This window comes from Schistocerca gregaria, chromosome 3 (assembly GCF_023897955.1).
Source record: "Schistocerca gregaria isolate iqSchGreg1 chromosome 3, iqSchGreg1.2, whole genome shotgun sequence".
Taxonomy (NCBI): domain Eukaryota; kingdom Metazoa; phylum Arthropoda; class Insecta; order Orthoptera; family Acrididae; genus Schistocerca; species Schistocerca gregaria.
This window is the reverse complement of record NC_064922.1, coordinates 381,816,733-381,844,088: the sequence shown is the minus strand read 5'-3', so window position 1 is coordinate 381,844,088 and position 27,356 is coordinate 381,816,733. Positions and strand designations below refer to the sequence as shown.

Genomic DNA, 27,356 nt, shown 5'->3' with positions numbered 1-27,356 from the left:
AGCTGCTGCTGTTCATATTGGTGCTCTTTTTAGGAAATTTTTCTCTGATTCGGAAAACGCAAAAAGATACGGTTGTGGTCATACAAAGACTTCACGTATTTTGAAAGAAATGGCTACAGATTCAAGAAATGAACCCATTAGTTGCATGCAACGTGAACCATTTACTTCGGCTGCAGATGGGAGCAATGACTGTGCTGCAGATGGGAGCAATGACTGTGATGCTAAGCTTTATCCCTCTGCCGTCACCTGTTTTGAGGAAAAGCAGCAAAAGACTATTACTATTACTTGGGTGCTGTCTGTCCCAGACTTGGTGGTTCATTCAATGGGACATAATATTGGGAATTTAATTTCACAGTCGGGGTATTACAAAATACCAATTGATAATTATGTAATGTTCTGTTCAGATTATGCTCCAATCATGATTGGAAAGAAAAATTGAGTAACTGATGTTTTAAGGGAAGCACAGCTGTATGCCTTTGTGCTGGGTTGCTTATGTCATTTGATTAACTTTGCTGATGATGAAGGTGGAAGCAGTTTGCCTGTTACAATTGATGAACTTTTAATCAACATTGTGTATTGTTTAGAAAAGATTTGCAAGAGAAAGGAACGGCTTAAAAAGTTCCAGGAGCTCCACGGCAAAGAAACTACTTAGAAGATATTAAACTTGTCTGCACAAGATGGCTATCTTTAGGAAAGTGTCTGCTGAGACTGTTGGGGCAGAGGGATCCACTAGCTGGGTTATTTGAAGATGAGGTGCATGTTAGTGCTCAGTGTGAATCAAGAAGCTTTAACATGATTTACAATCCCAAAACCTGAGCTTGGTAGTTCTAAAGACCATAGAAAGAGGAAGGCTATAGTGTCATCAGCATTGGTTGCCCCAAAGAGATTTGCATCTGCCACAAAATCCGACACTCCTGTCCTGAAGAACAACATTATTCAAAACCGTGAAGCAAAAACTGTTTATTTGCCTCTTCAGGCTTAGACAAGGCATACTGCGCTTTCGTATATACTGCCATTCCTATATTTGAGAATCTAAGGTCCTGCACTTCAGAGAGCTTCCCCTTAATTTCATAAACTGTGAGAACTAATAACTAAGCTATTATAGCTGCTTCTCTCCAGGTTTGTGAAATCTAAAGTTATAGAAAGTTCAGTACCATCTTCTTGAGAATCAGAGAGGCAATGATAATCTAGTTATTGGTGTTCAGACAATGAATTTGGTGAAGAAACTTAAGGATAAAGACAAATAGACATTATTTTCGTCCGTCAGGGCCTATTTCTGCTGTGTGTGTGATTATATCATAAACAAGTTTCTGCTCAGTGATGAAGTATTGAAGCATGCAAAGGTAGCAGAAGTTCCCAAAATCGAGAATTCCAAGTTTTCTTCTGTAGAATTTCTTGTAGAAAGGTGTCCATCATTGCCAAGGGAGGGAAGTGAGGCACAGGGTGTCTACAACCTGGGACAACCGGGAGATCCGGGAAAAACCTGGGAATTTTTTCATCCGGAAGAAAACTGGGGAAAAACCCAGGAATCTTTTTGAGTTTCGGGAATTTTTCGTTGTTCTAGTTTTCAGTTAAATTTTTGTGATTTTGACTGGTAAGAACCAATACTCCAACAAAAAAATTTACTGTATCACGCTTCTGCAGAATAATACTGCAGCAACAAAACATGAACGAGAGAAAAAAACAAAAATAAAACTGTCGCAAAGAAAATGCGCCATATACAACAACAAAACACAGTGATCATACAAGCGTCTGCCAACAGCAAAGTGTGTCAAACTCTTTTGAAAGACTGTGGAGTGCTTCTAAACAACAAATTGCCTCCAATGAGCGTGACGTGACAGTTTCTTACATTAGATTCGTTTTAATGATAGATTTTTTAATGTTTCACACGTATGAACATGCGGTCTTCCTTTGCCATCATAGCTGCACAAGTGCAGTGACGCCTGTTACCTGGCGTTCTCTGACAAGATAAACTATGTGAGAGGGTGTACGGCGAATTTCTTAAATCACAGAGCATTTGAGTCTCATTTAAAAATCAACTCTTTGGGGACGACCATATGAAGAATTTCGAGATCAGAAGATCAGACATTTACGTCGTTATTAAAAAATTTTACTAGCACATTTATGTGAGGTATGACGCTCAAAAAAAGATCAACAATATATGTGGAAGCTTAACTTCTCTTGCAGCTTATTAATATTAGAGACCAATATTATATGTGATAGCTTTGTTTTTCTTGTAGCAACAATTGTATGATAATTTAAGCCATTAATTTTTCTTATTTGTGTGTTCGCACTACTTAAGAGTGATCTTGCTATTGGCTGACGACAACACGTGTCAAATGCTGTCATCAGCTGGTGAGATCAGGTGAGATGAGCTGTTACTGGCTTACAAAAGTGCGTCGCAATCTCGATTTTAATGCTTTGGAAAGTAACATGCGGTGTTTGGTAGAATTCGAATTTATACCTTTGTAACACGGAAATATGCTGTGTATATTTTGCTGCACCTCAAAGATCTTTCCGAAACGTGTTTAGTAGTTTTGACAGTGCCGTTCTTATTGTGGCTTGCAAGATCAAGTGCAGAAAAGCTCATCTTTGTGTAGTGTGTGAAATGTTCCCAATGTTAAGTGACAACAAATGAACGCTCATGAGCAAGTAACTTGTAAGTACCTAATTTCAGGGTTTGAAAATAGTGATCATAAAATATAGGCTACATTACGTGTGTCAACATTATTTGTGATCTCTTTCTGTGTAGTCTTTTTTTGAACATCTTGCAACGCATGCACACGTTAAATTTTTGCGATTTGGAATCTTACTGGTTTTCTGTTTAGGGAAGTTGGCAGGTATGTTTCTGGCTGGAGAGGAAGGGGGGGGTTAACAATTTTTTTAAAAAGGCTTTGGCTGAAAGTTTAATGTGTACAGTCTTTTCATTGCACCTCTCTGCAACTAAATGTGTCTTCTTTACGGTAAGTAGCAGTCTTGCCGTATAATACGCAAAATATATAGCGCACACATAGCGTTATTCATAATAATACGAGGATATGCTGAAAACCTGATAAAATTAATACATCATCTCCATAAACGTATGGTAAAAAAAAATGTAGTGCATAAAAAACACAGCTTCTGATGATGAGCATATAAATCAGTACAGTCGTGGGGAAAAACAAAAAAAGCAGCCTTGTTGTATTTACAAGGCCAGTAACAAAATTACTAAAAAATCTTAACTGGTTTACATTTGAAGAAATTGCTTTAAAAGTGTATTCTGCAGTCTTCTACAGAGATATGTCATATTGAGTGTTATATTGACATCAGTGCAAAATTACTTACCTCCCAAAACTTTTTGATGTATTTTTCTATGGTGTGGTTCTTGAAGTAATGAAATATGTCTACAAATTTTTGAAGTTTTTGTAATCTTTGTAGACTTATTTTCCATATTGGTTGGAGTTCCAAAATTCCTACGCTTTAAAGGTAATACTAAATTTTCTTAGACATTAGTTTTTATCTCCATGTGACAGTTGGGTGTAACTTCAGTTAAAGTTGTTTCGTGAGGAAAGAAAGTTAAAAAGAAGTGTTACACAGTGGTTTCCTGGGCATATTTATCTTTGCTTCATCCTATGCACTACAGTAATGAAGAAATTCTGTAACCCTAATAGATAGTCACAGTTTTAAACAATTTTAAGTGAAGCTATGTAATATTAATGATGCAATCAAACTTTAAGTAACTTATTTTGACGCACTACATAAATTAAATTATGTTGGTGAAACTGAAGAAATATAAGTGTGTGAATAGCAGCCTAGAAATCATTGACTTGAAAGGGCTTGCACTTAAGAAGACATAATGTGCTCAGAAAGCTTAAGGAATTACAGATTTAAAATCGGATAATTTTTTGTTCATTGGCATTTCCCTCAAAGGCTATGAATTGTGAGGGGCACCTGAAGTATCTACTGTTCTTCTTTTTCATATAACATGTACCTATCAGTGTTTTAATTTTATACTTTCTATCTAACCTCTCCCCTTATCCCTGGCATGTAGACTGCCCAGTCTTCGCTTTTTTTAACAAGGGAAACTTCTCATTGTTGCTTGCTATAATACTGATTTATTGCGGATGATTTTGAAAGAGGATTAACAGTCTCTTATTAGTTTTGCCATGAAGTGAAGTGCAGGTGGTTGTAAGCAGTTTGTCTACCAGCAAGATTGAAGCCTATTAACTAAAATTGTGAAATTGTTGCAGTAGTCGCATTAGTGATCAGTTCTCATTTCATATACCTTTCCTACTAGTTTCCAGATAAGTCATTGTCACAAAACTTCATGGTGTGTGTGTGTGTGTGTGTGTGTGTGTGAGAGAGAGAGAGAGAGAGAGAGAGAGAGAGAGAGAGAGAGAGAGAGAGAGAGAAGGGGGGCTTAAAATTCAAAGTATTTGTTTCTGTATGTAAGAATCTATTGAATTTCGACCTCATTAAGCAAGAAAGATACTGTTCAGAACACTTCAGCCACAAACAGTAATATTGTTACAAATAAATTGTGTACCACCTGCACTTCAAGTGATTTTTCCATACTTTAGTAGTTTAATGTGTGCTAATTGGAGTGTATATTTGCCTCCGAATTTGCTAGTTGAAAGCTGACACTCAATATATCAGTTAGTGCTTTTCCAACCAACACTTTTATCAAACTCGTAAATTTATAGATCAGATATAAAAGCTCTGTACTCAGATGTTCCATTTCTTGATTATCTAGGAATTTCTCAAATACTTTATTTCTTAGCTCGGAACATCTTTACTACAGCATAAAGAACTGCTTTAATTTTCAGTAGTGTACCTGAAGACATGGAAAATGTATTGCCAGTAAAACGTAGGCGCCTGCGTAGTATCTGGAATCGTTTCAAGGTCACCATGTTTGATTATTTTTCTCAGCGTGTGACTAGTACCCAGAAGTAAGTATGCGAAGAAATGCTTGATAGTGTTAGATTTGAGCTCTCGGTTTTACATATCAGTTAAAAATTTTATGCAGAGCACATTATTGTATTTTTTTTTCTTTGTGTAATTAACTGTGGTTATATAACCATTTCTAATTAAAATGGAAACAGTCCTCTTTAGTGTTGTGCTAAAGACAATAGATCTTGCAAATGATTTGCTGCACTTAATGCTCCTTTTAGTGTGACACAATAAAGTGAATCTACTGGAAGTGCTTTATAATGAATAGTTTTTGTGTCTTCCCTAAGCAGTTACAATATTGATAATGATGGGTGATAAAAAAATCTTTACTTAGGGGACCAGATTGCCAGTCACCTTTAAGATGAAATTGAGAGCAGACGGGTAAATAAGTGTGTATGTGCGCGCGCGTGGGCAAGGGGAGGGTGTTTCCAGTAAGTCGCTCTTAAGTAATAGTCATCACAAACTTTCATCACTTTGGCCACCATTAACCATTTCATTTTGAAGGTAACTGATGGTCCATCCCTGCGACTGTTCTTTACTCTATACTGAGCACTGTTGTTTTAGTAAATTATTATCTTTTTAATCTTGTTCAACACAGCACACATTGGCATTCCAAATTTACTGTACCCAATACATAGTATTTTCTATAGAGAAAAGTTAAACTATGTATAAAATGTAGCACTCTACTTAAATATAGTTGTGCGATTACTGTTGTTCATATACTTGTAGCAGGCCATATTTTCTTGTTCTCAACTTGAGTCAAAGAAAAAAAAATTAGATTTGAGTATGATGTTTGGTCACAATGCCCCAGTCATGTCATTTTTACCTTCTCTAAGCTCCAAACTGTTTTGTGTTGGAGCATCTCCAGTAAATTATTTGAAATGACTTTGATGATGAGTGAACCTACTGGTTTGGTAATAGGAAATCTGATTGTTGTTATATTGTAAAAAGGAGAGGCAGGTTGCCTGTAAATACACATAAATTGCTACAAAAATATAGTTATTCACTGCATATATATTGTAAACGTTGCTTTACAGGTGTGAAATTATTTGGTCCAAAATTCTGGATTTTGATAGAAATAGATAAAATTCCACCAAATATGTGGCTGTATTTTAGATAAATGTGTACTATTGAGTATTAAGATAAGAAATCAGACAATGGAAAATCCAGGATGGAATACCAGAGAAGGAAAGTTGCTACTCGCCACATAGCGGACATGCATCCCTGCCCCAGCCTCCTCCTTACCCCCACCCAGTTGCCACTCCCATCATGCACTGGTGCTGCTGCTCACAGTGTGTTTTCAGCTCTCTGAAAAGCAGATGTTTGTGCACGCGCGCGAGTTGTGTGTTTGTGCACGCGCGCGAGTTGTGTGTTTGTGCGCGCACGCGTTCCGCTAACAAAGGCCCTAACGGCCAAAAGTTAGAATTGTGTGAATCTATTTGTTGTGCCTATCACGACTCAGCGTCTCCGCTGTATGGTGAGTACCAACTTTCCTCCTCTGGTATTGTAAGATTAGAAATCAGAGAATTTAAAATAAAAAAATATATAAAACCCTGCCAGTGAAGAAAATTGTATTGCTGTTTTTGAGTGCAACAATAAAACTTCTGGAGAATGCATGGGCACACTTGACTAGATTGTTTGTGTTTCTTGCAAGATTTACTTTTATCCCGAATGTTGGTGAACTGCCAAAGGTCCTTGCTTCAAACAAATCCTGTAGGGTCACCCCCCGCCCCCAAACTTTGTGTTCCTCATATTCAATATGCAGCCTAATGCATTAATGCTTTTAGTTGTATGCATTTCAAAAGTATTTTATTTATTTTTGTTGCAGAGAAATGGAAGTGTACACACAAAACCACCCAGTACCATTCTCAAAAATGTTGACATTTTTTCGCAAGGAGCCATTCTCAATAAAAGCTTATTATGTTGGGAACATACCATACCCGGATCCTTACATTGGTAACCATTAAGACATTTCATTTAATAGCCAGTTTATATTGAAAATGTGAAATAAAATATTTGTGGGTGTTGAATTGCAATTGGCCATGAAGTGCTTACTTCATATGTATGCATAATTAATTGTTTCATTCACATTAAATAAATAATAAAGTGAAGCTTTTTTCCCACTAAACTGCTTTATACTTTGTGCAAGATATGACTTCATCAGACAGTATAGAAATATTTCTTAGTGACAACTATTACGGAATTTTAATTACTTATTTGCTTTTTAATTTCAGGACAATTTATTGTAAAAGATGTAAAACCTACTCCGGAAGGAGAAAGCCAAAAAGTTAAAGTTAAAGTTCGTGTTAATCTGCACGGAATATTATTGATCAGCAGTGCATCACTTACAGAGAAGAAAGAAGCTACAGAACAAGATTCGCAAGAAGACACATCAATGGAAAACGATTCACAGAGTGCTGCGTCTCAAGCAGGCAGTCAGAATGATGCACAGGCTGAACAGGCAGCAAATCAACAAAACCATATAGGTGGAGAGGTGAGGAGACGTAAACGCAGACTTGACGCGAATCAACTTTTAGCATGGTTTTATATGGTACGTGGGTGCTTGGTAGTGTGACAAGTCCTCGACTAGAAGTGGCGGGGGAGAAAGCAGGATGAAGAACTGCAGGCAAATACTAGGAATAAAAATGGCGGTTAATAACTTTTCAAATAGATTTCCAAGATGCAAAAGCAATTTACTGGAAGCTTCTCATAAAAGTTAAGTCTCCCACAAGTATTTGATGGAGACAGAGGTGGTAAAATGAATGTTCCTGCAGAATTCTGTGAACTACTGGCAGGGATTGAAGGTTTTCTTCTATTTTTGAAGTGAGACAGCAAATTACATGAAAGCCAAGAGTCCATTAACATTGAGAGAACAAAACTTTCTAGTAACACACTTCCACTACCCTGCTTCAGTTTTTCCCTTCCTTTAAGCTATCCTGCCAGTAGATGTTATATTCAGTAGTTATTGTGTTTTCTGACTACTGAATATTTCTTCTTGTGCTGTTTTGCTCCTGTCACTTAGACATTATGTAAGTTGCCAACTGTCTTGATGTTTTGTCTGAGTGTTGTTCATGTCTTCCTCATTCTTCTGCTGTTAAGAATGAAATAATAATACAGTTACCTTTCTTAAGTCCATTCATTTGTTAGTGGTGGGTATCTCATCTGTAAGAAGCTAACGAGTCTTCAGTTTCATTACCTTTGAAATTTTTTGCTGTTGGTGTTTGGTGCATCTGACTTCGCATAGTTTCCAGAACATTGAAGAATCAATTTCCTTGTGCTGTATGAAATATATTGATGGCTTCTGACACCTGCTTCTCTCTCTCTCTCTCTCTCTCTCTCTCTCTCTCTCTCTCTCTCTCATATATAATCTCAGACGAATGTCTGCTTGTGTCTGTATATGTGCATGTGTGTGAGTGTATGCCTGTCCCCCCCCCCCCCCCCCCTCCCTCCCCTAAGGTAAGTCTTTCCGCTCCCGGGATTGGAATGACTCCTTATCCCTCTTCCTTAAAACCCACATACTTTCATCTTTCCTTCTCCTTCCCTCTTTCCTGATGAAGAAACTGTGGGTTGCAAAAGCTTGAATTGTGTGTCTGTGTCTATCCACATAAAACACACACACACACACACACACACGCACAACACACACACACACACAAACTTCATTCTGCACAAGAAGTAACTGTTTTGTCTAGTCATTAATAAAGTTGATGTGAATGTTGTTTAAAAATTTTGGTGCTGTGCTTCCTCTAAAAGCAAAACTGAGAGTTTTCCTTGAATACTGTGTCAATGCCAGCCCCTAATAAGTATGGAATTGCTGTTAAAGCTGAGTTTCTGAATATGCTATGTTGTGATGCTTGTTAGAACAATACTTAAACAGAATAATCCATCCTGTAATACACTTTTATTATTAAACATGGCCAGTTACCCCACAATTTCTTCCAAGCTACAACCCACTTGGATTAGTGATGGAGAAACATAACATGTCAGCATGAAGCCAGAAAAAATTGGCATTGTGTAACTGTCTCGCAGTTCATTATTGCCTAAAGAAACCTTTCCAATTAGTCTTATGCCCAGACCTAAAAAGAAACCTAGCCAGCTTTAGGTAGAATGCCGTCCTCAGTGACCTCCGCCTTTTTGCTGTGCTCTGTATATTTCCCTGTGTTAGCATGTTCTATCAATGCAACAGAATAAATTCTTATCTTATACAATAAGCTCCCCATTGGCTACTTTGAACATCAAATACTGGCTGTTGCCAAAGGAACTTTCATACATTACGTTTTGCTACCAGCCAACTTTGGACCTGTCCTAATACAACTCTCACCCTCTGTGTGTGTGTGTGTGTGTGTGTGTGTGTGTGTGTGTGTGTGTGTGTGTGTGTAACTAAAGTAACTATTGAGAGTGGGAAAGAATGCATCTTCTGTAATTTTGAAATTACGATCTCGTGCTGTGGTTTCTGTATGTATTTTCAACTAATCACAGAAACTACTGTAATGATTTAGTTATGGTTTTTGCTAATGAGTAGTGATGAATTAAAAATCACTGCTACTGTAAGGACAATACTATTGCTATAATCTGCTGAATGGAAGAACTCCTTAGGGGAAATGAAACAAACTAATTTGTCAGATAGTGGCTGTGTTTACCTTTCACCGAAAATGTCAGTAGTAGAGGAAGGGAAGGGAATGAGTTGAACAGTTCAGTTTTCTCAGCAGTCTAACCTAATTGTGTGTACCCAATTGTGAATTTTGTAAACCATGAGTGAGTGCTAAAGGGTACACCTTACACTGTAGGTTGACAGTTCAGCAAGTTTACTTCACCCTTTATTAAATTTATTTGAAGTTAAGTACTCCTCTACCCTTCAGTTTCATTAACTTAATTTGGACACAAAGTAACATAATTTGCTCATATAACAAATAAATTGTAACTAACATTCTTTGATTCTTTTGCTTACCTGAATTTTAACTCTTCCATAGGATGATGCAGAAGGACAAGGAAATACTGAGAAGAAAGAGGCATCAAAAAAGAAAAAGATAGTGAAAACAGTCGATCTGCCTATAGAGTCTTATACTCATGGCATATCACAACTAGATCTGAATAACTACATTGAACAAGAGGTAAATATTGAAGCTTATTCTATTTGCAGCTAATAATTCATTGTAAATGTTTAAAGATTGAGGGACTTCTTTTCAACATGAGAACTTGCCTGGTACTGTACATTACACTGTACTGTGTAATTTTTTGTTTTTATTTATTTATTTTTTTATTTCCAGTGCAAAATGATTGCAAGTGACAGGCAAGAGAAGGAACGTATTGATGCTCGCAATGCTTTAGAGGAATATGTATATGATCTTAGAGGCAAACTTAACAGTGATGAAGAACTTGCAACTTTCGTTAATGATGCTGATAGAACATCGCTTTCACAGCAGTTGGACGAAACTGAAAATTGGCTGTATGAAGAGGGAGAGGACTGTAATAGACAAGTTTATGTTGATAGGCTGTCATCATTGAAGGTAGGTGTGGAAACCAAATTAGAATATGAAATAAAGTTCAAGTTTTACTTCTGTGCTACTACTGAGACTGTTCTCATGGGGCTCATTGTACTTGTTGCCGACGGTGCTTGGATTCTTTGCGTTTTGTACACTCAATTTCTTACCTTCTGGCCTTCTAAGCTTTTCAATTATTGATTATATGGTCCCCTTTTTTTGATGTCACTCGATAATTTGTTTCTGAACTTTACATAAGTGCAGATTGTGCAGGGAATGTCGCCCAATGTGGCGTATAGTTCACCTGTGTGCCTTTCTCTCTTTGCACTCTTCTTTCTTGCAACAGTACTATGTCCAAAACTCAGGATAGTAGCCATTCAGTTGGGTGGTGGTGACGGTGGTGCCTGAGCTGGAAACTCCCCACGTAAGCCAAGGGCTATTTGCCTGTCACAGCCGGGACAAAGGGGACTCCAGGCAACAGTTTACTGGCCACTGCTGTGGCTGCTTGGAACACATGGGGAAAGCCCTCATTTGATGTGGATGGTACCATGGCAGAAATTCACACATGAAGTGAATTAAACTTCCTTCTGACTTACTACAATACAGGGAGATATGGCTGTAAAACCTTCCTTTCCCTGGTTATGCTGTGGGAGGAATAGAGCTCTAAGAGGAAAGGTAAGAAATACTCCCCCCCCCCCCCCCCCCAATACTTGGTTGGTTCTATGACGGACACAGACTTCTTTTTGATTACAAAACCTTTTTTCTTTGTTGAACATCTTGAGAACAGATTTGGGGAAGTGGCAGTGATTTAAAAAATGAAAAGTGACTCCGTTATGTTTAAAACGGCTTCCCCCACCCAGTCATGGGCATCGCTCACCTGTGACAAGATAGGTGAAGTTCCTGTCACAAGAACCCCCATAAAAGTCTGAATATGGTACAGGGTCTGTTTTTCCAACAAGATTTCCTTCTACAGCCTGATGAAGAGTTGCTAGGTATGCATTTTGTCCATGTCCAGTGGAGACCAAATGACAACTCGAGTGGATACTCAAGCCTTAATCCTCATCTTCACCTTTGAAGGCGACTCATTCCTGAGGAGGTCAAGGTCGTGGTATATCGCTGTGCTGTCAAGCTGTACGTTCATCATCCCGTGTGATGCTGCAAATGCATGTGATTTTGACACACGACTTAGTGTTGCAATGCCAGCCCAGTCTGTAGGGATTGTGGCAGTCAGTTACACACAAATGCAGCTTATGCCCCTTCACTTACTGCGTCATCTGTGGGGAGCACTACTCCACCTGTTCACTAGACTGCACCATTTTCAGTCGTGAAAAGAAAATTTAGTAATACAAGACCCTTGACCACGTCACATATAAAGAGACCAAGAAAGAAATAAGATTGGCTGCATTCTACATGTACAACAATGAGGGCAAAAAAGGATTTCAATCTCAAAGGGTGCAAACCAAACACAGGAAGAACATAGGTATAGGTACCATCGGTTTAACTGTCTTAGCTGTGTTGGGAAAGCACTAATGCTCAAATTGTCATAGGCACTCTGAAAACTAGCCAAAGTGGGAGAAAAGCGCAGTTGTGCAGAGAAGCTAATGGTGTTCCGAAAGGATAGGCTAAATGCAGTTGGTGGTAGCGTGTTTGTTGCTCTTAGAAGTGGTTTATCTTGTCGCAACATTTAATTATTTAGTTCCTGTGAGATAGTATGGGCAGAGGTAATTCTTGGCAACTGAAATAAAAAATAATTGAATCATTTTACTGGCCTCCCAATTCAGATGATACAATTGCTGAAAGGTTCAAAGAGAATTGGAGTTCAGTTTAAAGACATGCCCGACACGTACAATTATAGTTAGTGGTGACTTTAATTTACACTTGATATGTTGGCAATAATACATGTTCAAATCTGGAGGTACGCATAAGTCATCTGAAATTGTGCTAAGTGCATTCTTTGCAAAGTGTCTTCCAGTTAATTCACGAGCCCATGCAAATAGTAAACTGTTGTGAAAACACACTTGACCTCTTAGCAACATATAATCCTGAGCAGGGATCAGTGAACTCAGGGTTGTCATAGCGGGGTTGAATATTGTAGCCCCCAAATCATCTAAAAATAAATGAAAAATATAGCTATCCAAAAAAGCAGATAAAATCACTTGACACGTTCCTGAGAGACAATCTCCACTTCTTTCATATTAACAATATGTGTAGATTAGATGTGGCTTAAATTCAAAGAAATAGTATCGGCAGCATTTGAGAGGTATATACCAAATCAATAACGAATGACAGAACAGATCCTTCTTGGTATACAAAAACGATGAGAACAGTATTGCAGAAACAATGAAAAAATACTTCAAATTTAAATGGATGCAAAATCTAAAAGATTGGCAATGTTTTACAGAAGCTTGGAATTTTACGCAGATATAAATCCAAGATGTGTATAATAGTTTACACAATGAAACTTTGTTTCGAAACCTGGCAGAAAATACCGAGAGATTATGGTCGTATGTAAAGTATGCTAGCGACAAGACAGTCGGTGCCTTCTCTGCATGATAGCAATGGAAATACTATCAACGACAGTGTTCCAAAAGCAGAGGTACTAAACATAGCCGTCAAAAATCCTTCAGTGAAGATGATGAAGTAAATTTTCCAGAATTCAAATCAAGAACAGCTACCAACAGTAGTAATGTAGGATCAGATATCCTCAAGAGTAATGAAGCAACTTAAATCACTTAACAAAAGCAAGTCTTCAGAGCCACACTGTATACCAATTACGTTCCTTTCAGAATATGCTGATACAATAGATCCATACGCAACAGTCATACACAGCCGTTCACTCAACTAAAGGTCTGTAACCAAAAGCTGCTGGGTGAAGAGCTTCACGGTCTTCCTCCATGCCCAAAGCTGCTTCAGAGAAGACCTCCCAACAAGCCCCTAAAGAGAAGCAAGAGGGCAAGCAAACAAAGAAGTCTGTTAAGAAAAAGGACCCTCCAGTGGCCCCAACACCACCACTCCCTACCAGATCTGCATCTGCAGATGAGGTGGAGATCTCAGTGTCCCCTGAGGACCTGGATTTCACTGATCACTCATCCACAATAGGAATGGCTACAACTACACAATCAGTGGCAGCAGGTGACCCTGAGGCGTAACCTGCCTCCTTGCATGCTTCATACCTTCCCAGCCTCCCAGTCATCCTTCAGTGGAATTGCTGTGGTTTTTTTCCACCACCTGGCTGAGCTACGGCAACTATTAAGCTTTACATTTGCTTTCTGCATTGCTCTGCAGGAAACCTGGTTTCCGGCAATGGGGACCCTGTCCTACAGGGTTGTAGCGGATATTCCAAGAACTGTAGAGATATAAAGTATAAGGTGGGGTTTGTGTATATGACCTGAACTCAGTATACAGTTAACCTGTGGCCCTTCAAACCCGTCTTGAAGCCCTGGCTGTCAGGATATGGACAACACAGGCAGTAACTGTTTGCAAAATATATCTTCCTCCAGATGGTGCAGTACCTTTGAATGCATTGCCTGCACTGATTCATTGATCCTCTAAACCTTTCCTACTTTTGGGAGATTTTAACACCCATAACCCCTTATTGGGTGCTGTGCTTACTGGCCGAGGTTGAGATGTCGGAACTTTACTGTCTCAACTTGATCTTTGCCTCTTAAATTCTGGGCTCCCACACATTTCAATTTGGCTCATGGCACTTACTCAGCCATTGATTTATCCCTCTGCAGCCCAGAACTTTTCCCATCTGTCCACCAGAGAGCCCACGATGACTTAGTGGTAGTGACCACTTTCCCATCTTCCTGTCACTCCCCCAGTGCCATTCCCCCAGACGCCTACCAAAATGGACTTCAAACAAGGCAGACTGGGAAACTTTGACCTCTACTGTCATCGCAGTATCCCCCCCCCCCCCCCTCCATGGTACCATCAATGTGGTACTTGAGCAGGTCCCTAGAATGATAATTTCTGCGGCAGAAAACACGCACCCTTGTTCTTTAGGGTGCCCCTGGCGAAAGTTAGTACCTTGGTGATCACTGGAAATTGCTGAGGCCATTAAAGAGCATCGGCAAGCTCTACAGTGACATAAGTGGCACCCTTCCGTAGAGCACCTAATAACTTTTAAACAGCTCCATGCCCACATTTGCCAGCTTATAAAAAGAAAACAGGAGTGCTGGGAGAGGTACGTCATGACCATTGGGTGCCGAACATCACCTTCCCAAGTTTGGATGAAGATCAGACATGTTTGTGGGTACCAGACCCCTACAGGTGTTACTGGCATTAACATCAGTGGTGTGTTATCTGCCGATGAAAACACAATTGCCGAACAATTTGCTGAGCACTATGCTCGAGCTTCCACGTCAGAGAATTATCTCCCCCAGCATTTCGCATTCTCAAACAGCAGATGGAAAGGAAAGCCCTCTCATTCTCTGAACGTCACAGTGAACCCTATAATGTTACATTTACAGAGTGGGAACTCCTTAGCGTCCTTGCACAGTACCCTGACACAGCTCCTGGGCCGGATCAGATCCACAGTCAGATGATTAAACATCCCTCGTCAGACTACGAGCAACATCTCCTCATCTTCAACCGGATCTGGTGCGTTGGAATTTTTCCATCACAATGGCGGGAGAGCACCATCATTACAGTGCTCAAACCCGGTAAAAACCCACTTGATGGGGATGGCTATCAGCCCCACCAACATTCTTTGTAAGCTGTTGGAATGTGTGGTAAGTCGCAGTTGTTGGGTCCTGGAATCACATGGCCTACTGGCTCCATGCGAGGTCGGTTTTCGCCAGGATCGCTCTACCATTGATAATCTAGTTTCCCTCGAGTCTACCATCTGAACAGCCTTTTCCAGGCTCCAACACCCATACAAGTTGGGTCTCTGGTCCGCTTCTGATTCTTGTCGAAAATTTCCTATTGCTCTGTACTTTCAGTGTCAAAAGTTGATGCCTCACATAGTTCCCCCCATATCCAGGAGAATGGGGTCCCGCAGGGTTCCGTATTGAATGTGTCTATTTTTAGGGGCCATTAACAGTCTAGCAGCAGCAGCAGCTGTCAGGCCGTCAGTGTCACCTTCTCTGTATGCAGACAACTTCTACAATTCATACTGCTCCTCCAGTACTGGTGTTGCCAAGTGGCACCTACAAGGAGCCATCCACAAGGTGCAGTCATGGGCTCTAGCCCACGGCTTCCAGTTTGCAGCCCCAAAGTCACATCATGCACTCTGTCAGTGTCGTACCATTCATCCGGAACCAGAACTTTACGTTCATGATGATCCACTCACTGTAGTGGAGACATAGCGATTCTTAGGACTGGTTTTAGACCCCAGATTGACGTGGCTTCCTCATCTTCATCAGCTTAAGCAGAAGTGCTTGCAGCACCTCAATGCCCTGCACTGTCTGAGCAACACTAACTGGGGAGCAGATCGCTGTTACTGCTGCAGCTCTACAGAGCCCTTGTTCAATCCTGCCTGACTATGGGAGTCTGGTTTATGGTTCCGCGGCGTCCTCAGCATTGTGTTTACTCAAGCCAGTGAACCACTATGGCATTCAATTGGCAACAGGAGCTTTTAGGATGAGTCCAGTGACCAGCGTCCTGGTGGAGGACGGAGTCTCTCCATTGAAGGTTAGGCATGCACAACTGCTTGCCAGTTACATTGCACACATTCGTAGTTCTCCTGAGCATCTGAATTACCATCTCCTTTTCCCATCCAGTACGGTTCATCTCCCACATCAGAGACCCAGGTCAGATTGCAGTTTGCTTCCAATCTCTTCTGTCTGAAGTGGAGTCCTTGGCTTTATCAGCTCTGCTCGAGGTCTATTCACGTGCACCTCCATGGTGTACACCTAGGCCGAAGCTTCGCTTGGACCTTCACAGGGTCGTAAGGACTCGGTTAAACCCGCAGCTCTTTGCTGTCACTGCCTCTCGATTCTTGATGTGAAGCGGGACCATAAAGTGATTCACACTAATGGCTCAATGGCTGATGGTCACATTGGCTTCGTGTATGTTCATGGGGGACATATGGAACAGCACTCCTTGCCAGGTGGCTGCAGTGTTTTCACTACAGAGCTGGCAGCCATGTCTCGTGCTCTTGAGTGCATCCGCTCATGTCCTGGAGAGTCGTTTCTTCCCTGTACTAACTCCTTGAGCAGTCTACACAGTCTACAAGCTATCAACGAGTGCTACCCCTGCCATCCTTTGGTAGCAACCATCCAGGAGTCCATCAGTACCCTGGAACCGTCCAGTCGTTCTGTGGTGTTTGTGTGGACCCCCAGGCCACATCGGAATCCCAGGAAATGAACTTGCCGACAAGCTGGCCACACAGGCTACACAGGAACTACTTCTGGAGATCGGCATCCCTGTAACTGACTTGCAATCATTATTACCCCGCACGGTTTTTTCAGCTTTGGGAGATGGAATGGCATAATCTCAGTATGCACAACGAACTGCATGCCCTTAAGGAGACTACGAATGTGTGGAAGACCTCCATGCAGACCTCCCGCAGGGACTCTGCGGTTCTCTGCTGGCTCTGAATTGGCCATATGTGGCTAACACATGGCTACCTCCTCCGTCACGAGTACCCACCTCAGTGTCACTGTCGCTCACATACGACTGTCCTCCACATCTTGCTGGACTGCACGCTTTCAGTTGCTCTTCGGCCTACTTTTAACCTTCCCAGCACCCTACCTTTTGTGTTGGATGACAATGCCTCAACAGCAGATTAAGTTTTATGTTTTATTCATGAAGGTTTTTTTTAGCATAAGTGTGATCATTTAGCCTTCTCTCTGAGGTCACCACCTCCCTCCATTTTAATTCTGTCATGCTTTCTTTGCATTTGTTTGTCTTGGTGGCCTTCTATTCCGTACATGTGTGGACATTTTAATGTGTTGCAGATTATCTGGCTTATTCTCTTGTTACTGCAACAGCCAGTCAGGATCCAGGTTTCCAGCTTCCGATAGCAATTGCTGAGAGGTGTAGTTTGGACTTCTGGTCCACATCTGATGAAGATTAAAACTGCCCATTTTTCCATGTGGGAGCTGCATTCCGTGGCTCATGGCACATCCCCTGGTCACAACAGGATCCGTTACAGTATGCTGTGGTGCCTCATGAGGTGAAACAAAGATATCCTCCTCGCACTTTTTAATGTCATTTGGGTACCTAGTCACTTATTCAATTGTGGTGTGAGGTAATTTTAATTCCTGCTTTAAAACCTGGAGAAGACTGTACATGCCCAAGCAATTACTGTATTGTTGCTCTCATTAGCTGGATGGGAAGACTTTGGAGCGATATGTCAACTTCTGCCTTGTCTGGATTTAGAATCCAGGCATCTACTTGGTTCCTATCAGCATGGGTTCATGTTGGTATCGCTCTACCTTCTGCCCCACTGCAAACTCCTAACAAGCATATGGGATTGGTTCCCAAGTATGTGAGTGGCTCGAAGACTTATTAAGTAATAGAACCCGGTACGTTGTCCTCGATGGTGAGGGTATCATCTGGATTGCCCCAGGGAAGTGTGGTAGGTCCGCTGTTGGTTTTCTATCTACATAAATGAGCTTTTGGATAGGGTGGATAGCAATGTGTGGCTGTACTCGCAGAGCCTGGCTTCTCTCCCCCTACAGTTAAAGTTCCAGCAACTGCTGCTCAGTTATGCAATACACATATTTGCTGCTGCCCTAAGCACCCAAACTACAGTGTCCTTTATCCTAGTAGGGAGATCTACGTGCCACAAAAGGGGCCAAAGTCTGGAGTCACAATTGCAGTTCACGTGCTGAGTTCTTGCTCTGAACTCCGCCTATCCCCCGCTGTCACTTGTCAGGGAGAAATCGCAAGTGCCTCTATGGTGTGTATCTCATCCTCTGTTCCTCTATGATCGACGGATGAATCAGTTTTGCCAGCACACATCCAAGATGCAGTGAACTATGCTCCCTGCTGAACAGATGCTGTGTATTCACTGCAGAATTGGTGGTCTTTGCTCAAACCCTCAGCCACCTTTATTCTTGCCCTGTCAAGTAGTTCTTATTAAGCAGTGACTCCTTGAGTAGTCTTCAGGCTGTCAACCAGTGCTATCTCTTACGCCCATTGGTTGCGACTATCCAGGATCTCCTGTGTGACCTCTACTGTGCTGGATGGTCAGTTGTCTTTGGGATCCCAGGGAATGAACATGCTGACCAATTGGCCAAATTGGTTACCAAGATTCTGACTTTGGAGATGGGGATACTGAAACCGGAACTTCATTCGACTCTATGCTGAGAATTGTTGGAGGCTTGCAATGCAGAAAGGTGTGATCTGTTTTCTCTAAATAAAGGAGACCATGACCGTATGGCAGTCTTCCCTTCATGCTTCTACCAGGGAATCTACTGCCCTGTATTGGCTTCACATTGTCCACATTTGGCTTTCCAATGGCCTCATCCTCAGATGTGAGGATCCACCCCCATTGTTTGTTTGGTGTCTGTCTGTTCCCCACAACCCACTGAACTGTTAGATGTTAACTGTGAAAGTGAGTTTTACTACTCTCTCTCTCTGACACAGGGCATATTAGCCACATTGGCTGACAGGGGTTGGAGGGATGCCCCATTGACTGCGACGGCCCAAGAGGCCCATGGCTGCCCTTGCTCAGTGGTCTGGTCTGACTTCTGCCCTTCCCATCATCTTTTTAATTCTTCTTATTCATTTACATCTGTCATTGGCTGACAGACTCATCACCATTGTTATCTTTCCTGAGATTTTATTTATCCGTGTAGCTAGTTTTCATGTGGTAATGGAGGATGTGAAAGCACTATTTGGACGCAGAGGGTTTGTCTTCAGTCCTATAAAGTGTCCCAGGGGCCTCTAGCTGCTTTCTGGATGGGCTGATCACCCATCTTCAAGCTTTTACCCATCTCACTTCTTCTTGCTTCCATCTCTGGGCTTCCTCGATTCTCGGATACAGTAGAGTCCATTGAGAATTGTCTTCCACTCATGGGAAGTATTCACAGCTTGACACACAAGAGATTAAGGAGCCAATGACCTTGTAGTTTGGCTACTACTACTACTACTACTACTACTACAAGGTGAACTATAGTGGACATGTGGCAGTGTATAAAATGTCAATCTCTGTTCTTCTTACTTCGTGGTGCTGAATCTCCATCTCGGCCACCCTGATGCCAACATTTACATTGTTTTTCAGCTGAAAGAGATCTATTACTTGTACACAAATTTTGATCATTACTGAATCAAAACTAAAAGAATTTTTCGTAAAATTTGGTACACATAGCATTGAAATGACTTTGGCTGCCATGCTCTATAAATTATGTTAGCATTTGTTGTCCCGCACAAAGTCAGTGATTGAAGTAAACATTTTAATGTACAATGGACTTTGAGCTTAGCGAGTGATTACAAGGCCACGACTTCTTAAAATCATGCCCTGAAATGAGTTTTATTCTGTCAAAGATTTTGCCTACTATACGTAGAGAATAGTTTTTGTCACCCTCCCAATCTCCACAATATTCTTGTCAGACCCTATGCTCCTTCTACACCCATTTCCCTACCCTATGACTCCTACCCCTGTGACCATCCTCCTAGCTGCAAGACTTGCCCTGTTCACCCTCCTACTACTACCTTTACCAGTCCTGTAACTGGCAAAACATATACTGGTGTTGGGAGAGCCACCTGTAAAACGACACATCATATACCAGCTGTTATGTAAACACTGTTTGTTCTTTTACATTGGCATGACTATCACTGAATTAACAGTTAGAATGAATGGGCACAGGCAGAAGATTATACTGGCAACACACAATATCCTGTTGCAGAGCTTGGTGTAAAACATGACAGTTAGTTACCTCGGTGCCTGTTTCACCAAACACGGCATCTGGATTCTTTCCCTAGACACCAATTTCTCAGAACTTTGCAGGTGGGAAGTGGCGCTACAATGTGTCCTTGGTTCTCACCACCAAACTGACCTTAATTTACATTAATTTCTCCCCCTCAGCATTTCTTGACAGTAATTACTCCTTTCTCCACTCCATTTTAGTTTTCTACATCTTTCATTTTTACCTGTATTTTTTGCTGCCTCGCCTCACACCTCTATTACGTACAATGCAGTTACCTTTTAACTCGTGCATGATGTTTAAGCAGTAATATCTGTCTTGCATATGACCTTGTCTTCCACCTTTAACCTCTCAGGTTTTCAAATCTCGTCAGATGCAGTCGTCGTTAATCAGTCTTTCCTTCTCATTCTCTCCAGTAAGTCTCCCCAGACTGGGTGACTTCCCCAAAATCTACCCCTTTTCCTAGATCTCCTTAGTCTTTTTCCTTCACCCCACTCATTCTTTGTCAAATCAACACACTTTAAATAAAAATTTTACCTCACCTTAGTTTCAGGACCCACTATAAGTATATAAACTTTCAGCAAAATCTAAGAAAAATACCAAATTTCAATTTTTTACCTCAAACCATTCCTGAAATATGGTCATGTAAACTTTTCAAAAACTGGCCAAAAATGTGTGAACAGACTTTTGCCCTAGGAGCTGCCCTAATTGAGTTAGAGAACTGGTAAAGGTGTCATTTTGCAGCATTTTTCATGCTCTTTCCAGTAATAGACAAAAAACATAGCTTCTAATTAATAATGTTTTTCAATATTTTGATTTAATTTTATTTTTTTTTACAAAAATACATAATTGAAAATTTTCAAAATATTTCCATAACTACTTCATACTATTGTAAATCACATGGCAAAATATAAATTTGGACTGATGATGGGTTCATTGTTAAAAAAAAATTTATTCTGGACTCTTGTTTTTCGTTAATGGCCCTAGTTTGACCAAACTGACCTTTAAGGTAGTGCGTCAGTAGAGGACCGTATACATAGGCCTAGATGTCTGTACAATAATTCAGACTGGAGCCATTGTTGAGATGATGTAGCCTGCATTGTTACCTTCTAAGGCTTTGTGTGCCTACAGCATTATTGTGCACTGGTTTTAGTGCAAATCAATTGTTACCTCTATGTTGACCAGTCTGTATCTATTATATTTAATAGTTCATTTTCAAGTAAATTTATACATTGAAGGACAATTTAGAAGTGGTTTTTGGATAAATATGGAACCAAGTGAAAAGTGCAGTGCTGTAAGAGTGCAGTGTTGTAATCCATTGAAGAAGTCAAATCATTTTATTAGAGACAGAAAGAAACTGAAAAATGTCACAACATGGATGCCCAAATTATTTCCTCAAATACCAAGTGGTGCCAAGATTTGTGATAAATGTAGGAAAGATGTAACCAAATTGAAAAATACACCAGAGCCCATCAGTGATGAAAGTATTTGAAGAATCTTCTGGAACAGAGATAATCATCTGAGACCAAGACCCTGACTTCACTCCAACTGCAGTAGCTGTTAAAACATTTAACACAACACTTCAAGAACTAGGTGAGTCCCCAATTGACAAGAGAAAACTTAACATCTAGGCATTACGTCAAATCAAAAGCGAAGAAAATCTCATCAATGACACGTGAACTTTTTGTTGCTTCCGAAACTTCTTTGTCAGATACTGATGAATCCAGTCTTGAAAATCTTAAAAAGAAACTTTAAAAATTCTATAAGTAGAGCAAAAATATTATGATTCTTACAAGTTTACCTGAAAAGTGGAGTGTCAGGAAAATAATGAGGGAATTTAATGCTCCTAATTACATGGTTCGGCAGTCCAAAAAAAATTTTGAAAGGGAAAGGATTCATGGAAGGTCCAAACCCAAAACCAGGGAAGTGTTTACCAACGGAAACTGGCAAAACTGTACATTCTTTTATTGAAAATGATGAAGTTAGCAGGGCAGTGCCAGATTGTGTGACAGTCACAGAAACGAGTGGAAATAAAACAAAAATATCAAAAAGACTTATTTTGGGTAACCTTAAAGAAGCTTACAAGCATTTTAAGGGCAAGTTTCCTAACATAAAAATAGGTTTCTCTAAATTTGCTGAGTTGAGACACAAAACATTGTGTATTAGCTGGCCGGAGTGGCACACACACTGTCTGCATGTGCACAACTCACCAAAACATAAAATTAATGATGGAAAATGCCAAACTAAATACAGTAACAAACAGCAGTTTAAACAATTATAAGCAGTGCATTGCAAAAATGCTTTGCAACCCATCATCAGTTGATTGCAACATGGGAAACTGTGAATACTCTCCAGGAGAAACTGTCACACGTAAAATTTTAAGAGACTCTTTTTCATTAAAACTTAATTGAACAAGTTCAGTTCCGACAGTGGATGTCAGTTGACTGATGTAATCTAGAAATTGTTCAGAAAACTTCTGAAGAATTCATAGATTTATTTTGTAGTAAGGTGTCTACTTTGATTCGGCATGACTTCATTGCCAAGCAACAACGAACATTCCTTAACTTCACAAGAGCAAACCTGATGGAATCTGAATTTGTTGTCATATGTGATTTTTCAGAAAATTATAGTATAGTTCTACAGGGTGAAGCTCAGAGTTTCCACTGGACAAGACAACAGATTACCATTCATCCTTTTGTTATATATTACAAACAGGAAGACAAAATTGAGTATATGAGCTTTGTCATTGTTTCTGATTGCCTGGAGCACAATACAGCTGTGGTTTACACCTTTCAAAAGAAGCTAATTTCATATCTAACAAATAAATTTCAAGAGAGTCCAAAAAATATACGCTATTATTCTGACAGTTCTGCTGCTCAGTATAAAAATAAGGAACACTTCCCGAACCTTTGCCTTCAACATAAAAGCTGAGTGGCACTTTTCAGCCACAGCACATGGGAAAGGGCCTTGTGATGGAGTAGGGGTACAGTAAGGAGACTGGCAGCTCGTGCAAGTTTGCAAAGGCCATACTAAAATCAGATCCAAACCGCACAAGATTTATTTGAGTGGGCAGTAGATAATATCACAAATGTTGATTTTGCATATTCCACTCAAGAAGACTACGCTGCTTCAGAAATATCCTTAAAAAGCAGACTTGAAGAGGCATTGACAATCAAAGGAACACAGCAATTTCACGCTTTCATTCCCAACACTACATCAAAATTAATAGTCAAATACTTCTCAGGTGATACGCAGAGTTGGGAGAGGGAAGTACATCACCAGACAAACTGAAGTTACAAGATGTATCAGGCTATGTCACCACTGTATATGGCAGAAACTGGTGGCTTGGGTACATTTTAGAAAAAAACGAAGAACTTGATGAAATGAAAATAACTTTTCTTCATGTGGACCAGCTAAGTCATTCTCTTATCCTGCACATGCAGATGTCCTGTGGGTGTCAGTTGTGGATGTTCTCACAAAAGTGAATCCATTTACTCCGACAGGGAGAACATAAGTTCTTAATGAAAGTGATGTAAACCAAACCCAGTCAGCTTTATTAAAATGTAATATGTGAAGTTCCAAGACAATTTATTGGGAAACTGATTTCAACTCAAAACTTAATTTTTGTCTCAGGTTAGTGTTAATGTATATTTTATAGAAAGTTGTTTCAAAATTATTGTTAGTACTTATTGTGTTAAATTTAGCTATGTACAGATACCTGTTACTCAAAAACAAGCATTACATATTTAATTTGTTTAATATTTCCATTCCCAACATAATAGGCCAGATCTATTATGTAAATGCTTGTACTTATTCATAATTTATTTCAGTTTGTAGTTAAATGCTCAATTTCTTGTTTTTCTTATATCGGTTAATGTACTGTTGGCGAAGTTGTATGAAATTAAAATAAGCAATCAACTTAATTATAAAATATGCTGATTAGTTTTGGTTTTGATATTTCTAATACATTTTTTACTTACCTTTCAGTATATTTTAAAGGAGTTCCTGTTTGTTAAAGGTCAATTTGGTCAAACTAGGGCCGTTAGTGAAAAACAAGAGTCCGGAATATTATTTTTATTTTTTTATTTTTATTTTTTTATTTTTATTTTTTTTTTTTTTTTTTTTTAACAATGAACTTATCTTCCCAGATTTATATTTTGCCATGTGATTTACAGTAGTATGAAGTAGTTGCGGAAATATTTTGAAAATTTTCAATTATGTACTGTTTACAAAAAAAACTAAAATTAATCAAAATATTGAAAAAGGTTATTAATTAGAAGCTATGTTTTGTTGTATATCCCTGGAAAGAGCATGCAAAATGCTGCAAAATGACATCTTTCCCAGTTCTCCAGCTCAAATAGGGCAGCTCCTAGGACAATTAAAAAATGTCCATTCACACATTTTTGGCTGTTTTTTTGAAAAGTTTACATAGCCATATTTCGGGAATGGTTTGTGATAAAAAATTGAAATTTGGTATTTTTCTTAGTTTCAGTGCTACTATAAGCATACCAACTTTCAGCAAAATCTGAGAGGGTGAGGTAAAATAGGTGTGTTAATTTGACATTGAATAATCAATTTTACACTTTTTTTTTTTTTTCTTCCTTCCCCTTCAACCCTTCTACGTGAAGAAGGAGCCACTGGCTCTGAAAGTTTGCCTAATTATAATCTGTTGCGCGTGCGTGCGTGCGTGCGGGCGCGCGCGCGTGCTGCTGCCACTTGGTGAGTAGATTTTTCTTCGGTCCTATTATCTTTTTACTAAGTAAATTCTATTTAAGTCTTTTATTATTGTTTACAGGAATAGTTGTTGCTACACATACTTCATATACCTTGTTCTACAAATCCTTCTGACTGTACCTTATGTTCTGCCTTCATATCATTCATTATAGAACTCTTATTTGTATTATCACCCATTTCATCAGTAAGCTAGCGAACACTTGGTAACATAATCAATTTTACACTTTTTTTTCTTCCAACCTTGGTTGCTGCTGATGCCACCGCTTCTCCTCTCTTGCCAATTAGTTCATATTTCCACATCAGGTACCCAAATAACCATCACAGATTGTGATGAAATTGTGTATGAACAATTGACATGTGCCCAATGAACATTGGTAGAGTTCCACAATTATTAATTCAGTACTTACAAGTATATAGTCATATTTGTTTGACCCTGTAGTGTAGCTATCAACAGTGCACCTGTAAGTTTTCGGCAAATTTGAGACAAAATATCTCCAGTAATATATTCTTGGAAGAAACAAAAGTAGGCTATCGTCTACAACTATTTGTGTTCTTTTTAACCAAAATAATAATAAAAATATTCCTGGGTGATTTGAATCAGTCGGCCCCCAAAAACTGCTTGCAAGAAATGTGAAGTTTAGCTTTTTATACCTCCAGAAGTAATTGCGGGATACACTTGAAGCCTTGCACGTAATAAGTTACCAATACAAGGTCTTGTATTATAAAATTTGACTCTCCTAATGCTTTCGAGTAGTTTACAAATTGAGGACAAATTATCAGTTTTTCTAAAAGCCCCAAAAATCGCTGTTTTTGTCCCACTTGTACAAAAAGTGTCTTCTGCAAACTCTTAAACAATTTTCATGAGAAAGATCTTGTTCTAAACCACCTAAAAATTATATTTGACTTTGCAATGCAAGCATATGAGGCACTAAAAAACAATGACAACATGGAGGTGCATTGAAAACGGGTCCATATTACTCTGGTACTAAAATCTGGCATTTTATTATGTTCTACAGTTGTTCAGTAATCTCTGGGGAAGGCGGTAACAGAAGTCTTGATGACTAGGAACTGAGATAAAGACCGAATAACTCAAAAAAAAGGATCTCTCTTATCTTGACTCATTGTGACATATTTGTCTGTTTTTCTGCTAGAACTACACAATCAAACTGATTATAAACTTAACAACTTGACTCTGCATTACCAAGGCAGAAGGAGATAGCGATAGTAAAAATGTTGCCAAACAGCTACAGCATGTGTTGTATAAATAGCTAGCAGGTTCTGAATCACTGTCATGTTGTGTAAATTTTGAGGTAGTTCCCTATAATATTACGGTCATTTTTTGGAATGTATCTGTGTTACAGAAAATAATTAGTAAGTATAATGATGTTGATGTATTAGTTTAACTGTGGTTTAAAATACACCATATTTTGTATTAGCATAGTTTGTAGTTAATGTGGAACTCTAGTTTAAACATGAAAAGTTTTATAAATGTGTTGGTATTTGTCCATGGTGGCTTAACCAATGGTGGTTACTTTTTGAGAAAAACTATTCTGTCAGCTGGACATCAGTGATGGGATTGTTTGGGAGCAAATTTTGATAAGACAAGCCCCAAAAAATTGTACTTCTCAAATATGGTTACCTCTAATAATTTGAGTCACAAAACAGAGCTATTTTTCATTGGATTCCTTATTCCACCTCATTTTTTATAAAAAGAATTTTGAGCTGTATGCTATAGAGGTGCCAAAAAAGTGCTAAACAATTGTAGAATGCAGTAAAATATCAGCTTTAATTTGCTTACCAGTGGAATATGGGCCCATTTTCGATGCACTTCCACCTTGTTTTTAGCACATTATATGCTTGCATTGCAAACCCAAATTTAGTTTTTTAGGTGGTTTAAAAAAGTTGCAGGTGGCTCTCTCTCTCTCTCTCTCTCTCTCTCTCTCTCTCTCTCTCTCTCTCTCTCTTTCTTCTCCTCTTTTTTTTATTTATTTATATATATATGTGCACCAAAAGCAGCCATTCCTGGTATTTTTAGAAAAATCAGCATTACCCTCAGATTGTAAACTACCAGAAAACAGTAGGAGAATGAAATTTTATTTCTAAGATCTTGTATTGATGAGATTTTGCATGCAAAATTTCAGGATTACCCCTCAGTTACTTCTGTAGGTACAGGGTGGGTAAGGGAATGATCCCTAACCCTAAAAGTTAATAAAAGAAACACTGGAAATGCTAGAAAACATTTATTACTGCAATAAAATACAGTTGAAGTTTGGCTTTATTAAGTTTTGAACGTAAAATTGTGCAAGCGGCGCCCCTTGTCAATACACAGCTGCAGCCGGTTTCTTAAGTTCTGCATAACTATTTGGAGCATCCCTTCAAGGCTCCCCTGGGTATT

At 39.4% G+C, this 27,356-nt stretch overlaps 1 protein-coding gene across 1 annotated transcript in view; it reads left to right on the top strand.

The window, feature by feature from the left end:
- LOC126355014 (heat shock 70 kDa protein 4) overlaps positions 1–27,356 on the top strand; it is a 65,701-nt gene that overhangs the window by 31,552 nt on the left and 6,793 nt on the right. Inside the window, exons 8-11 of the mRNA XM_050005154.1 lie at positions 6,758–6,885; positions 7,164–7,423; positions 9,900–10,040; positions 10,197–10,436. Of these exons, the coding sequence (XP_049861111.1) occupies positions 6,758–6,885; positions 7,164–7,423; positions 9,900–10,040; positions 10,197–10,436 (769 nt within the window). The remainder of the gene's footprint in view (positions 1–6,757; positions 6,886–7,163; positions 7,424–9,899; positions 10,041–10,196; positions 10,437–27,356) is intronic.